Source organism: Dipodomys ordii, unplaced genomic scaffold, assembly GCF_000151885.1.
Source record: "Dipodomys ordii isolate 6190 unplaced genomic scaffold, Dord_2.0 Scaffold147, whole genome shotgun sequence".
Classification (NCBI taxonomy): Eukaryota; Metazoa; Chordata; class Mammalia; order Rodentia; family Heteromyidae; genus Dipodomys; species Dipodomys ordii.
The window spans coordinates 362016-375547 of NW_012267363.1; the positions used below are offsets into that span (position 1 = coordinate 362016).

General features: G+C 50.1%; 2 protein-coding genes across 3 annotated transcripts in view; both read left to right on the plus strand.

Moving 5' to 3' along the window:
- Map3k14 (mitogen-activated protein kinase kinase kinase 14) overlaps positions 1-10599 on the plus strand; it is a 54941-nt gene extending 44342 nt beyond the window's left edge. The window contains exons 7-16 of one of the 2 annotated variants that reach the window (XM_013032053.1): positions 1852-1981; positions 2424-2555; positions 2988-3092; positions 5412-5575; positions 6001-6151; positions 6807-7121; positions 7287-7393; positions 7762-7906; positions 8664-8764; positions 9079-10599. In XM_013032053.1, the coding sequence (XP_012887507.1) occupies positions 1852-1981; positions 2424-2555; positions 2988-3092; positions 5412-5575; positions 6001-6151; positions 6807-7121; positions 7287-7393; positions 7762-7906; positions 8664-8764; positions 9079-9243 (1515 nt within the window). In that variant the 3' untranslated portion in view covers positions 9244-10599. The remainder of the gene's footprint in view (positions 1-1851; positions 1982-2423; positions 2556-2987; positions 3093-5411; positions 5576-6000; positions 6152-6806; positions 7122-7286; positions 7394-7761; positions 7907-8663; positions 8765-9078) is intronic. The other variant, XM_013032055.1, reaches the window with a different exon arrangement.
- A 1056-nt stretch (positions 10600-11655) lies between these two features.
- Positions 11656-13532, plus strand: part of Spata32 (spermatogenesis associated 32) — an 8180-nt gene continuing 6303 nt past the window's right edge. Inside the window, exon 1 of the mRNA XM_013031930.1 lies at positions 11656-11806. Within this exon, the coding sequence (XP_012887384.1) occupies positions 11656-11806 (151 nt within the window). The remainder of the gene's footprint in view (positions 11807-13532) is intronic.

Below are 13532 nucleotides of genomic sequence, written 5' to 3' on the forward strand. Positions count from 1 at the left end.
TTTGGTCTGGTTGTGGGGCCTGAACTCTGGGCCTGGGCGCTGTCCCTCAGCTCTTCAGCTCAAGGCTAGCACTCTACCACTTGAGCCACAGCATCACTTCCGGCTTTTTTCTTTTTGCTTATGTGGTGCTGAGGAATTGAACTCAGGGCCTCCTGCATGCAAGGCAAGCGCTCTACCACTGAGCCACCTTCCCAGCCCTCCATGAGACTCTTTTCTCCAATTAACCACCAGAAAACTGAAGTGGCACTGTGGCTCAAAGTGGAAGAATGCTACCCTTCAGCAGAAAAAGCTCAGGGACAGCGCCCCGGCTCTGCATTCAAGCCCCATGACCAACAAAAAGAAAAAGAAATTATATTTATCAATACTAATTCTAGGAAATGGAAACACGGTGGGGGGGGGCGATAGATGTTAGTGGTGGTTGTGTTTATTACTCTTTTAGACATTATGTGGAAAACAAACTATGCAAATTGTATAGGGCAAGGACAAGAGGGGGAAATTTGGGGAAAGCAAAGGAAAGGATGACATTCTCAAAAAAAAAAAAACCACCTCATTACCTGACTTATGAAATGGTAACCCCCTCCCCCCCACCACCACACTTTAATCATAATAACATTGTTTAAAAGAAAAAAAAAAAAGGTCCAAGAGGCCCACAGACTGAGCTCCCATTTGCCAAGTCAGCAAGTCTCCACCTAAATAAAACCCTCCCACGCTCCTGACAGGCTGGACTGTTGCTACTGGCGCCCCCTGGTGACACCACTCCAGGCTTATTCAAGAACTAGCAGTGAACTCAGAAAAAGCCAGAAATGGCATTGTGGTAGAGCACTATCCTTGAGCACAAAGACGCTCAGGGTCAGCGCAGCCCAGGCCTGAGCTCAAGCCCCGGGAGGAGCAAAGCAAATAAATAAAATAAACCGCAAAAAAAAAAAAAAAGAACTAGCAGTGACCAGCAAGGATAGCTCCAAGTTTGTTTTTATTTACTTAACTAATTTTCGGTCAGTCGTGGAGCTTTAACTCATGGCCTGGATACTGTCCCTGAGCTCTTTTTGCTCAAGGCTAGCGCTCTACCACTTTGAGCCACAGTGCCACTTCCAGTTTTGTGTGGTTAGAGATAAAAGCCTCACAGACTTTCCTGCGTAGGCTGGCTTTGAGCCTCAATCCTCAGATCTCGGCCTCCTGAGTAGCTAGGATTACAGCATGAGCACCAGTGCTGGACTAGAACTATGTTTTTAATAAGCTGCTCTTTTAGCTGGCAGTAAGAAGTGGGGAACCAGGACATTACGAGCCCACTAGTCACAGGTGTGGTACTGGCAAGTATCCTTCTACATCGCTATGCTGCCCTGAAACAGGTACCGATGTCCCCAAGTGCAAATGTGCAAACTTGGACAGATAGAAGCACACAATTCTTTTAATGGTCTAGCCAGAATCTAAGCATGTCTGTACACAATGCTGCCAGGCTGCCAATCTAAGGTGGTCATGGCCCCTGGTCAAACCCCATAAGCCTGGCATGTGCCCAGGTGCTGGGGAAAAAGGCTGCAGAATAAATCTAAACACAGGCTAGGCTGTCTGTAGTCTCTTTTCCTCTGAGAAACAAACAAATAATTTTAAGAAAAGAAATTCCAAGTACTGCAAGAGGCACCAGAGGAACCTGATAGAGCCAGGAGTGCTGGCACACACCTGTGTTTGAGAGTGTGTTTGAGACTGGCTTGAGCTTAACAGTGAGACCTGTCTATACATAAACAGCCACTTGACAGAGTCCATCAGATAGGTGGAAAAATGGCTCTACCTAGCCCGGGTGACATCACGGGAGCATCGTACCCAACCCACCCCTGACTCAGCTTCTGGGCCTTTCAGGTTCGAGTTGAGGTGTTCCGGGCGGAAGAACTGATGGCATGTGCAGGACTGACCTCCCCCAGAATTGTCCCTTTATATGGTGCTGTGAGAGAAGGTCCTTGGATCAACATCTTTATGGAGCTTCTGGAAGGTAAGGAGCTAGGTCCCATTTTTTCTCTTGAGGCCAAGGGCATCCAGAATCTTGCCTAGATTGACCTTGTTACCCAGTCAGTCCACATATAACCTCTTGACCTTCTGGCATCTGTAGGAAGGACCTGCCTCCCCCATCCCCGCCCCCTACCCCTTTCCCACTCCTGCCTCTAGTTTGCATGGAGGCCTTGGAAAAAAAAAAATTTTTTTGGTCGGTCGTGGGGCCTGAACTCTGGGCCTGGGCACTGACCCTCAGCTCTTCAGCTCAAGGCTAGCACTCTACCACTTGAGCCACAGCACCTACTTCCAGCTTTTTCTGCTTATGTGGTGCTGAAGAATCGAACCCAGGGCCTCATGCATGCAGGGCAAGCACTCTACCACTGAGCCACCTTCCCAGCCCGCCTTGGAAAACTTTATGTAAAGGCCATCCATTGATTTCCTAGGTGGCTCACTGGGCCAGCTCATAAAGCAAAAAGGCTGTCTGCCAGAGGACCGGGCCCTCTACTACCTTGGCCAGGCTCTTGAGGGGTTAGAATACCTCCACACACGAAGGATTCTGCATGGAGATGTCAAAGGTGAGCCTCTACCCCCAACCCCACCCTCTACCCACCAGGCCCTCTCTTCCCCTGCTCAGTGGGGGTCTCCATCAAGACAGGGGTCTTCCTGCTTTCTCCCTATACTTGATCTTCCTGATCATGTCCACCACCAGGATAAGCTGACAGGGCTATGCCCAGTAGGAAGGGATAATACTCTATAAACCCTCAGCCTGGCACTGCCGTTGTTAGTGGGTGGTACCAACCAAGAACTGAGCTCCTACCTCATTTTCCAGAGATTCTTTCTGCTGCCTGTCTCTAGCTTTCTTCTATGACTAATGAGACTGCAGCAACTGTTCATGTAGGTTTAGCCAGAAAATCACATCACTGGAGGCCAAGCCAAACCAGGGTAAGGCTAGGGCCGACGTGACTCACCTGTTTCCCTTCCTCCTCTGTGCTCATGCGGGCCCATAGCTGACAACGTGCTACTGTCCAGTGATGGGAGCCGAGCAGCCCTCTGTGACTTTGGTCATGCTGTGTGCCTGCAACCAGACGGCCTGGGGAAGTCCTTGCTCACAGGTAAGGCCCCCAGATCATCCCTTCCCACCCTACCATAGCCAGTGGTCATTTGTGCCTTCTCTGCTTCTGTAATAGGAATAAGTGATGTGAACATTTTATGTCCCCCAGTAGATTTCACTAACCACCACTGAGTTATGACAAAGTCCCTGTTATACATAAATGTAGTAATGGATGTCAAGGGCTCATTTCAGATGTTTCCTTACCCAGTGAAAACAGAAAAGCTAAGGGCCTTGCCCTGACTCTGCAGCTGGTGAAATAGCCATTATTTTTAACTTATGGTTTTTATGTGATTTATTTTTTGAGCTAGGCTATTGCTATGTAGCCCAGGCTGACCTTGAGCTCATCATCCTACGGCCTCAGCCACATGAGTACTGGGATTGTGAGCTTTCTGTTAAAATAAGCCATACCCATTGTAAATTATTTGGCAAGAACAGGGTTAAGTGGTATAAAAAAGGAGGGGAAAAACGGAATTCTCACCACTCCTCTGGCCAAGAGATATTAGTGAATAATTTACATAATTATATGTTTCTGTCCTCTATGTCTGGCTAAAGCCATTATAAATTCATTTGTACCCTGACTTTTTCATTATAGCCTTAAGCACAAAATGGCTCTATTTTGACCAAAGGAAAGGCAATCTTTTAGAAATATTCCTAGCCTAAAAATGCTCCAAAATCTGCAACTTTTTGAGCTCAGTAAAAATTCTGTATAAATTATCTTCAGGTTATACATATAAGGTCTGTATAATGCATAAATGAATGTCCTGTGTAGACCTGGGTTCCATCCCCAAGATACCTCATTGTGTATGTGGAAGTATTTCAGAATCAAAATCCAGGGCTGGGAAGTGGCTCAGTGGTAGAGTGCTTGCCTTGCATGCATGAGGCCCTGGGTTTGATTCCTCAGTACCACATAAGCAGAAAAAGCCAGAAGTGACACTGTGGCTCAAGTAGAGCACTAGCATTGAGCTGAAGACTTCAGGGACAGTGCTCAGGCCCAGAGTTCAAGTACCACAACCAAAACAAAAAACAAAAAACTGAAGTCCAGAATGGTCCTTGTTCCAAACATTTTCTGTACTTAACATGGATAGTATGCTGCTACACGATGGTGTTTTTTATTCTGAAGATGTAACTTGAACTTGGACTCCTGTACTTGACCCTGAAATAACTTTAGTGGAGCTGGGAATGTGTCTTAGTGGTAGAGTGCTCACCTAGCATGCATGAAGCCCTGAGTTCGATTCCTCAGTACCACATAAACAGAAAAAGCTGGAAGTAGCGTTGTGGCTCAAGTGGTAGAGTGCTAGTCTTGAACAAAAGCAGCTCAGGGACAGTGCCCGGCCCTGAGTTCAAGCCATAATTTTTTTTGGTGGTACTAGGATTTTGAACTCATGGCCTATTTACCAAGCAGGCACTCTACCACTTGAGCACTTGAGCCATACCACCACAACCACCACCACTACCCACCCCCCCGCAGCCCAGATCTTAAGTCTCTATTATCTGTTTTTCTTTGACATGTGACTAATAGTTGAGGAATGTCATAGCAATATATTCCTTCTATCTTTTTTCTACAATATATCATTATATTCTACAACTAAATTTCTTTTTCTTTTTCTTCGGTCATAGGCTTGAACTTGGGGCCTGGGTACTTTCCCTGAGCTCTTTTGCTCAAGGCTAACGCTCTACCACTTTGAGCCACAGCACCACTTCCAGTTTTCTGATGGTTAATTAGAGATAAGTGTGTCATGGACTTGCCTGCTGGCTGGCTTTGAGCTGTGATCCTCAGATCTCAGCCTCCTGAGTAGCTAGGATTATAAGCGTGAGCAACCAGCTCCTGGCTACAACCAAATTTCTAGTGTCTAGACTCCTCCCCATTTTAGGACTTCCCCCAAAGGGCAGGGCGTACCTGTGGATAAAGTATTATTCTGCACCAGCAAAGGACCCGGCTGGTCTGGTCACATCATCAGTGGGTTTGATTGTACACTGCCAAAGTCTCAGTTTGGGGAGTTATTGATAGTGACTCTGGACAGTTTATACATTTTCAAGTACATCTATATTTATTTCTGTGGGGTAAATACCTCAGGGTGAAATTGCCACATCCTAGATGGCACATATATTCATATATATTACACATTGTCGCACAAAATTCTAGGGTAGTTGTTCTTAATTTTCACACCCACTAGCAGTGTACGTAGAAACTAGTTCTTTAAAGAGCTTCAACTGGAATGAATTAACATCACCTCCAAGAATGAGCTACAGTAGGCCTTGCCTAAGCTCTTGCCCACTTGAATCCACTGCTGATGTTTCTGTCTCACTCTGGCCTCCTCAGGTGACTACATCCATGGCACAGAGACACACATGGCCCCTGAGGTGGTGATGGGGAAGCCCTGTGATGCCAAGGTGGACATCTGGAGCAGCTGTTGCATGATGCTGCACATGCTCAATGGTTGCCACCCCTGGACTCAGTACTTCCGAGGTCCGCTCTGCCTCAAGGTCAGCATAGTACCCAGCGTGGCTAGCGGGGAGGCCAGCAGGGTGACTGGGCTTGAGAAGGCCTCTCATTTTGGCTGCTCTTCTGTCTCTTCATAAATGTGGGATCCTGATTAAAATGCCAGCCACACAAACATGTGGATATCAGGGGAGATCCAAGTTGAGGGGACCTCATAATTCACAGCAAATTCGAGCTCTCCTGCCCATGCCCTGGACCACCTCCACCTATCTCCTGACCATCAAGACCTAGAACACATGGACATATTGCTGCCAGGCCCTAGCCAGCCTAACTGGCTCCTTACTTCTCGTTTCTCCAGAGAGACAAGCCCAAGACCCAAGCCCAGCCTGATGGCAGAGAGCAGGAACAGAAATCTGGCTGCTGAGAATGAGGGGGAGGCAGGCCTCTCATGTTGTCTTTTGGCCCCCAGATTGCCAACGAGCCTCCACCTGTAAGGGAGATCCCGCCTTCCTGCACCCCATTCACAGCCCAGGCCATCCAAGAGGGGCTGAGAAAAGAACCTAGCCACCGAGCATCTGCTGAGGAGTTGCGGGGCAAGGTCAGCTGGGCACTGCAGCAAGGTAAGAGCCTGCAGTAGTGACTAAGAGAAGGACAGGGCCGGGATGGAGGAAAATGAGTTACCGGCCTCTTGGAGCCTCATTCTTCTCATCTGGAGTATAGGGATGATAGAGATGATGTGCATACTGGTGCATAGGGCAGAGGCTGTGTTTGGGAGGTGGGAAGAAGGGGCTACAACAGGGAGGAAGCTCTTATCCATAGAGTATAGAATAAAGCCAGACTTTACTTGACAGTCATTCTGCTGGGGGTAAAAAAAAAAAATCACAAAGTACTGGTGGAGCTTTGGGGGCTGTAGAACTTCGAGACACTGAGGGAGGAAGCGTGGCCTAGGCTGCAGCCATTCTGGAGAATGCCTGGCCCATGTCCCACACTCAGGCCCCTTTCACACCTGGTGCTGAGATCCACCAGCTCCTTAAGTGTACACGCGTGAGGACTCACCATGCAGCCTCATTGGTGGGAGAGGAATTGGTCAGGATCATGAGTCCTCTACTAGGAGAGTGGAGCCCACTTAAAGACACTCAGCACTCATGGAGCAATGACTACTGATCTGAAGGCCATAATGTAGTGCTGAGAGAAATCAGGAAACTACAGAAGGAGACCTGGCACATCAAGCTGGCACATTTGCACCTTCCCTGGTATGCTCTCTTGTCTTAACAGTGGGAGGTCTGAAGAGCCCTTGGAGAGGAGAATATAAAGAACCAAGACATCCACCTTCAAGCCAGGCTAACCATCACCAGTTCCTGAATACCCAGTCAGCGGAGCGCCTACCAATGGAGGACCCCACAGGCTGGGCCTCTAAGCCTCAGCCTCCTCTACCACCAGAGCCTCCAGAGTGGAACTTGAGTAAAGAGGAGTCTGGCACATGGGAACCCTTGCCTCTATCCTCCTTAGACCCTGCCCCTGCCAAGGGCCCCAGCACACTTGAGCGGAGAGCGACCTGCTCTGAGCTGGAGCTGCAGCAGCTAGAAACAGGTATAGCAGCAAAGCTGGGCTTCTTATGCCCTACTTCAGCCTGACTTTGCTTCCAACCCCTTCCCTGGCAGATCAGCTCCTGTAGTCTGTGCAGAAAGACCTTCCCCCTAACAACATGGTGCCTCCTCCTAGCCTCTCACAGCTCTCTTTTGCTTTTCCCTGCAGAATTATTTCTGAACAGCTTGTCCCAGCCTTTTTCTCTGGAGGAACAGGAGCAAATCCTCTCATGTCTCAGCATTGACAGCCTCTCCCTATCAGAGGACAGTGAGAAGGTGAGTCATTCAGGGGCCAGAAGTCCTGACAGAGCAGGTGGTTTTATATCCAGCTGAGGAATGAGCTGTGTACAAGTAGGAGGGGGAGAGGGAGGAGAGGGGAAGGGAGGAGATCCTCACTGGAGCACAAGGTCATGATTTCGTGACAGACAGTTCATCTCCATCACACCTAGGAATCAGGAAAGGGCTAAGCCACTAGGATTGGCAAAGGGTAGGTTTTGGTCCCCATAGAAATATACTTGCCCTCCTGCGGCCTAGGACTTCAGAACTGTCTCACCTCCAGAGGGTGTGGGAGAGGGCCCCTTTGCCCCAAAGGAAACCAAGCCCTGAGCACAGGGACCTGAGTCTGTGTCCACTCTTGTGTTCAGAACCCATCTAAGGCCTCTCAGAATTCTCAGGACACCTTGAGTTCCGGCGTGCACTCATGGAACAGCCAGGCAGAGGCTCGAAGCTCAAGCTGTAGCATGGTGCTGGCCCGGGGGCGGCCCACTGACACCCCGAGCTACTTTAATGGTACGGCAAACTTCCTCCCTGCCATCCAAGGACCCATACATACCAGATGGGGGGCCCTGGTGCAGGGCAGAGTTCAAGGCCTGCCTTGACACTGAGGGAGAGGGGAAAAGATGCCTAGCACCCAGAACATGAGGTTCTTGGCTCACAAGCCTTTCCTGGTAGGCCAGTAGAGAACTTATTTCCCCTCACTGGCTGCTGAGGAGGTTCAGAAAGTCCCCAGCCTGGGGAGGAGAGCAGCCACTCCTGGGGTTGAGAAGGAAGCTGAAATGGATGTCTTCTGAAAGACAGGACCAGGACCCACAAGTATTTATTTTGTGTGTCCTGGGGCTTGAACTCAGGGCCTGGGTGCTGTCCCAGGTTCAAAACTGACACTCTACCACTTGAGCCACAGCTCCATTTCTGGTGCTTTTGTTACTTAACTGGAGATAGAAATCTCACAGACTTTCCTGCCCAGGCTGGCTTTGAACCACAGTCCTTAGATCTCAGCTTCCTGAGTAGCTAAGATTATAGGCATGAGCCACTGGTGCCTTACAAGTTTGGGCAACAAGTTTGTTACATCCTCTCCTGGGATTTGAGGTCAGTTGATAAAAAAAGATATGCCATGTAAAATTCTTCATTTTGAAGCTTAGTTGTATAGTTTATATTGTGATTTTACCAGAATGAAGGTATCATTTAGCTCACAGCCTCCATGGCCCAAGCCAAAGGCCACTTCAGCTCAGGGAGCCAACAGCCTCCTGTCACCTTGCCTACCTTCTAGGTGTCAAAGTCCAAATACAGTCTCTCAATGGTGAACACCTGCACATCCGGGAATTCCACCGTGTCAAGGTGGGAGACATCGCCACTGGCATCAGCAGCCAGGTAAGTGGACAAGTACACACTTAGAGGCAGAGTCCTGGCCCTCCAGGAGGAGAACTTTCAAATAAGTAGAAGTAGGACCCTAAGGAATAGCTAGACATGGCCTCAAGTGTTCCCTGAGGGGTATCAAAGCAAAATGGGCCCTGGTGGTTGAGGTTCCTCAGGACCCACACTGGGCCTACTCTTCCAGAAGGAAAGACAGTGCCTTAGGGTTGCCTGGCTGGCTGGAAGGAGATATACGCCAACAGCTTTATGCTTCTAAGTAGCTTCTGAATCCCATGCCATCATCTCAGACCATTGGTATGCTCATCCCTCAGATTCCGGCCACAGCCTTCAGCTTGGTGACCAAAGATGGACAGCCTGTTCGCTATGACATGGAGGTACCAGACTCCGGCATTGACCTGCAGTGCACCCTGGCCCCTGACTGCAGCTTTGCCTGGAACTGGAGGATCAAACATGGCCAGCTAGAGAAGAGACCCTAGCCCTGCTTTCCACAACTGGCTCCACTCTACCCAGAGCAGCCTTCCTTCTTGGTGCTCACTGCTGCCCTGAGACGCAGGGGATCTGCTGTCCCTGGGCTCAATGGTGAAAACAGAGCTGATATGAGGGGCCATGAACCGCCTCCTAGGACTTCCACCTGAGTCCTGCAAGCTCTTGCCAAGAGAATAATCCACCTGCGTGAGGAGATGCAGTAAGCAGGAGGAGCTTCCCCCAGGAGTCCCAGGAGCAGAGAGGGGGTTCTTTGAGCTGCTCCAAACAAGTTGAATCAATGGTCACTTGCCCATAGCTGGGGGAATCACTTCCAGCCTAGGTCTGCAGGGGATTGATGAGCCCCTCAGCCTCTCAGAGCCCAGGCAGGTAGGAGAGTCTTAAAGGTTCACACCCAAGTGGTAGAGCTGCAAAGCAGCAAATGTGCCCACCCTGGGGTTAGTGGGTCCTCTAACCCCATACCTGGTGCCCTAGCCATCAACCTCCAGTGGATGACTCATAAGGAATGGCTGACACTGAGTAGGCTCCTTGATAGAATACACCCCCTTTAAGCTGTCACAGCACAGGTCCTGAGTTGAACTCTAGTTTAGCCAAGGACCAGAGAAGGTACTGAAGTAAATTTGTTCGCAGCCCCCAAGCATGTGTCTCCCTTGCTGCTGGCCACCACATCTACCCTGGGTCTAGCAGACCTAGCATCCAGCCCACCTAGCTGGCACTCAACTCCTTTATCCATGAAAATGAAAAGTCATGGGGGAGCCACCTGACAGGAATGGCCTGTGTATGAGGCATGATAGGAAGTGGCACTGTGGCTCAAGTGGTAGAGCACTAGCCTTGAGCTGAAGAGCTCAGGGACAGTGCCCAGGCCCAGAGTTCAAGCCCCACAACCAACAACAACAACAACAAAAAAGAGACACGATAATTGATGAAGGAGGCAGATGTCAGTGCTACTGCTCCCAGGCCATGCTGTCGATCTCAACATGCCAGCTTTCTGGATGCAGGGCACAGCCAGCAGCACTTTGCACACTGATAACCTCCAAGCACTTTCCTGGATGCCCTCTGGGAGGGCACAAGCAGGCCAGGAGATGGGTGAAAGGATACAGTCCTCACCCATCCCCATGTGCCTGACCTCTGAAGCCCCATGGAGTTAATATGAGCCTCTCCTTACCCCTACCCTATGGTCCCAGCCCAGCCTGTTCTCTTAGGGGGAGCTGCTTAGAACTCATGTAGCATTAAATCAACTGTGAATTATTGGGGGAAGGGACATTAGGATGTCTAGCCAAGGTGGCCTCTATTCAGCGTTTCCCATGGATCCAAGCTGCTCCAGGAAGAGACCCTGGCCCCAACACACACACAAAAAAAAACACAGCCTTGGTGCTGCAGCCTTCAACTGTACAGAGCTCTTAAGCAATAAAATTTGCAGTGATGACATGTTTCTGGGCCTCTTTAGATGTCTCCTCGCTTGCCTGTCTGCTCACTGGACTCTTGACAGCTGCCTTCCTTAGCCTTCTGCAAGTCCCCCCCCCCTTCCCCGCCCTTGTTTGGGGCAAGGACTGTCTTAACATGGCTCCTCCTGCCAGTATTTCCAGTTCTACCTTTGGGTAGACATCCATCACTCAGTGGCAAAAGGGAAGTTAGCAGGGGGGAGATGCCAAGGCTACATACTTTATGTACTTTACCAAGGCAGACAACCCAGTACCACTAAGAAGGAAGTCAAGTGGCCTGAGCACTGACCAGATACCAAGGTAGGTATAACGCAAGCCTCCATTTTCACCCTCCACCCACCCACCCAATGCTTGATTCAAAAGAACTGACAGCCCCATACCAGTAGCTCACACGTGTACCTAGCTACTGAGGAGACTGAGAGCTGAAGTTGTGGTTCAGAGCCAGCCAGAGCAGGAAAATCAATGAGATTCTTACCTCCAATTAACCACCAAAAAGAAGCGAAGCCCTGGCTCAAGTGGTAGAGTGGCACAAAACAACAACAAAAACCACCTAACAGCAGTGTGCGTCTAAGCTCTTGCTGTGCATTTGCTTATCTGCATAGGGTTGGGATTCTGAAGTGAGTTCCTTGGTCGTGGAGCAAAGCCTGAAGGAGAAGAGGTGCCATTGCACAGGATGCCTTGTCTGATCTGGCTCCTTTTTAAAGCTATGCACGCACAAGTGTGTGTGCATTCTGCACAGCTTGGGTTCAATCGAGCCTGCTCTGCACCCACATAAGGAAGAGCAGAGGCCATGTGCCCCGTTACATTCCAGGGACCCGTGCTCACCCTCCTCGCGATCTGCCAGCTGCAGAAGCCCAGCTGCCCCAGGCCTCCCGCAACCTGGGAACAGCGCCATTGGCCGCCTCCACCCACTGGGAAAACCACGCACTTTTCAGTCTGCGGGTCCCGGGAAACGTCACAGAGATGGCGACATCACAGGCGCCTGCGCCCCCTGTATCTTCTCCGTCCCCTACCCCCTCCGCCAAAAAGCGCACTGGAGGTGGAGGGGGAGCAACCACCAGCCCACTCCCGGCCACCCAGACACAGACTCCCCCTGTCAGCATGGGAGTAACAGGTGGGAGCGGGTGAGGCTCTGCCGGCGAGGTGGGTGGTGGCGCCGCGAGTGGAATGGGGGAAATGAGCAGGGGTCCAGGCGGGGTGGGAGGAGGGGAGGATGCGGGGGAGGGGCGGGGGGAGGGCGCAGGATTGGCTCCAAGTGATTGGCTCCAAGTGATTGGCTCCCTCCCACTTCTCACTTCCGCTGGGGAGTTTAAGCCCCAGTACTGGCAGACAGCACAATAATTAGCATCCCAGGGTTGGGAGCCATTAGACCTGTGTTCAGTGCACTCAGTGGAGTGGACGCTGTTTTCAGTAGCCATGTGACCTTGTACGTGTTTCTCCACCTCGAGAGGAAAGTTGGGGCCACTGTGCATAATAAGGAGGCATCACGCAGCATCGAGTGTCAGCAGGCCATAAAACAGAGGTTTGTGTTGGCTCTGGTACCCAGGATAGGAGGACCAAAGCAGTGAGAGTGAAAAGGGACACATCCAAGGTCAAGTCAGAAGTGGAAGGTAGGATGCTACAGAAGAAGTCATAGGTGACTCAGGTTTCTATTTCAGATGAATGTAGGATGAACTGAGCTTTGTGAGGGAGGCTACCAAGAGACAAAAGACTGGCTAGGTGTGGTGGTACAAACTGTAATCTCAGCTGTAAGAAGGAGTAGATAGAAGGATTAAGAGCATGGCTCAGATGGTAGGTAGAGTACTAGCTAGCAAGTTCAAAGCCCTGAGTCCGAGCTCCTAATATTAATATAAAAATAATGATGATAATAAAAAGACTAGAGGGCTTGGAAGGTAGCTCAGCGGTAGAGTGCATGCCTTGCAAGCATGAGGCCCTGGGTTCGATTCCTCAGCACCACATAAACAGAAAAAGCCAGAAGTGGTGCTGTGGCTCCAGTGGGAGAGCGCTAGCCTTGAGCTGAAGAGCTGAGGGACAGCGCCCAGGCCCAGAGTTCAGGCCCCATGACCGGCAAAAAAATAAATAAAAAGACTAGAAAGGAAGACAAAGGTCAAGCATCAGAATACTATTGGCCATGTTAGTCTAGATGTACAGGGTGTGCACTTGAGGTAAGAAGTGTGGGCTAAAGCCAGGCACAAGTGGCTCACGCCTGTAATCCTAGCTACTCAGGAGGCTGAGATCTGAGGATCTTGGTTCAAAGCCAGCCCAGGCAGGAAAGTCCATGAAACACTTATCTCCAGTAAACACTCAGAAAACCGGAAGTGGCACTGTAGCTCAAGTGGTAGAGCGCTCACCTTGAGCTGAAGAGCTGAGGGACAGTGCTTAAGCCCAGAGTTCAAGCCCCACGACTGACAAAAAAAAAAAAAAAGCTAGTCCAGGCAGGAAAAATCTCTGAGACACTTACCTCCAAACACCAAAAAGCCAGAAGTGAAGCTGTGGCTCAAGTGGCTGAGCACTAGCCTTGAGCAAAAAAAACTCAGAGACAGCGCCCAGGACTTGAGTTCAAGCCCCAGTACCAGCACAAGAAAAGAAAAGAGGGAAGGAAGGAAGGGAGTGAAGGAGGGACGAGAAGGAGGGAGGGAGGGAGGGAGGGAAGAAAAGAAAGAAATGTTTATTTGCAAAGATATTTATTTAGTAAGCATCCACAGAGTTTGTGTCGAGGTTTGTTTTTTTTTGTTGTTGTTGGTCGTGGGGCCTGAACTCTGGGCCTGGGCGCTGTCCCTCAGCTCTTCAGCTCAAGGCTAGCGCTCTACCACTTGAGCCACAGCGCCACTTCCAGCTTT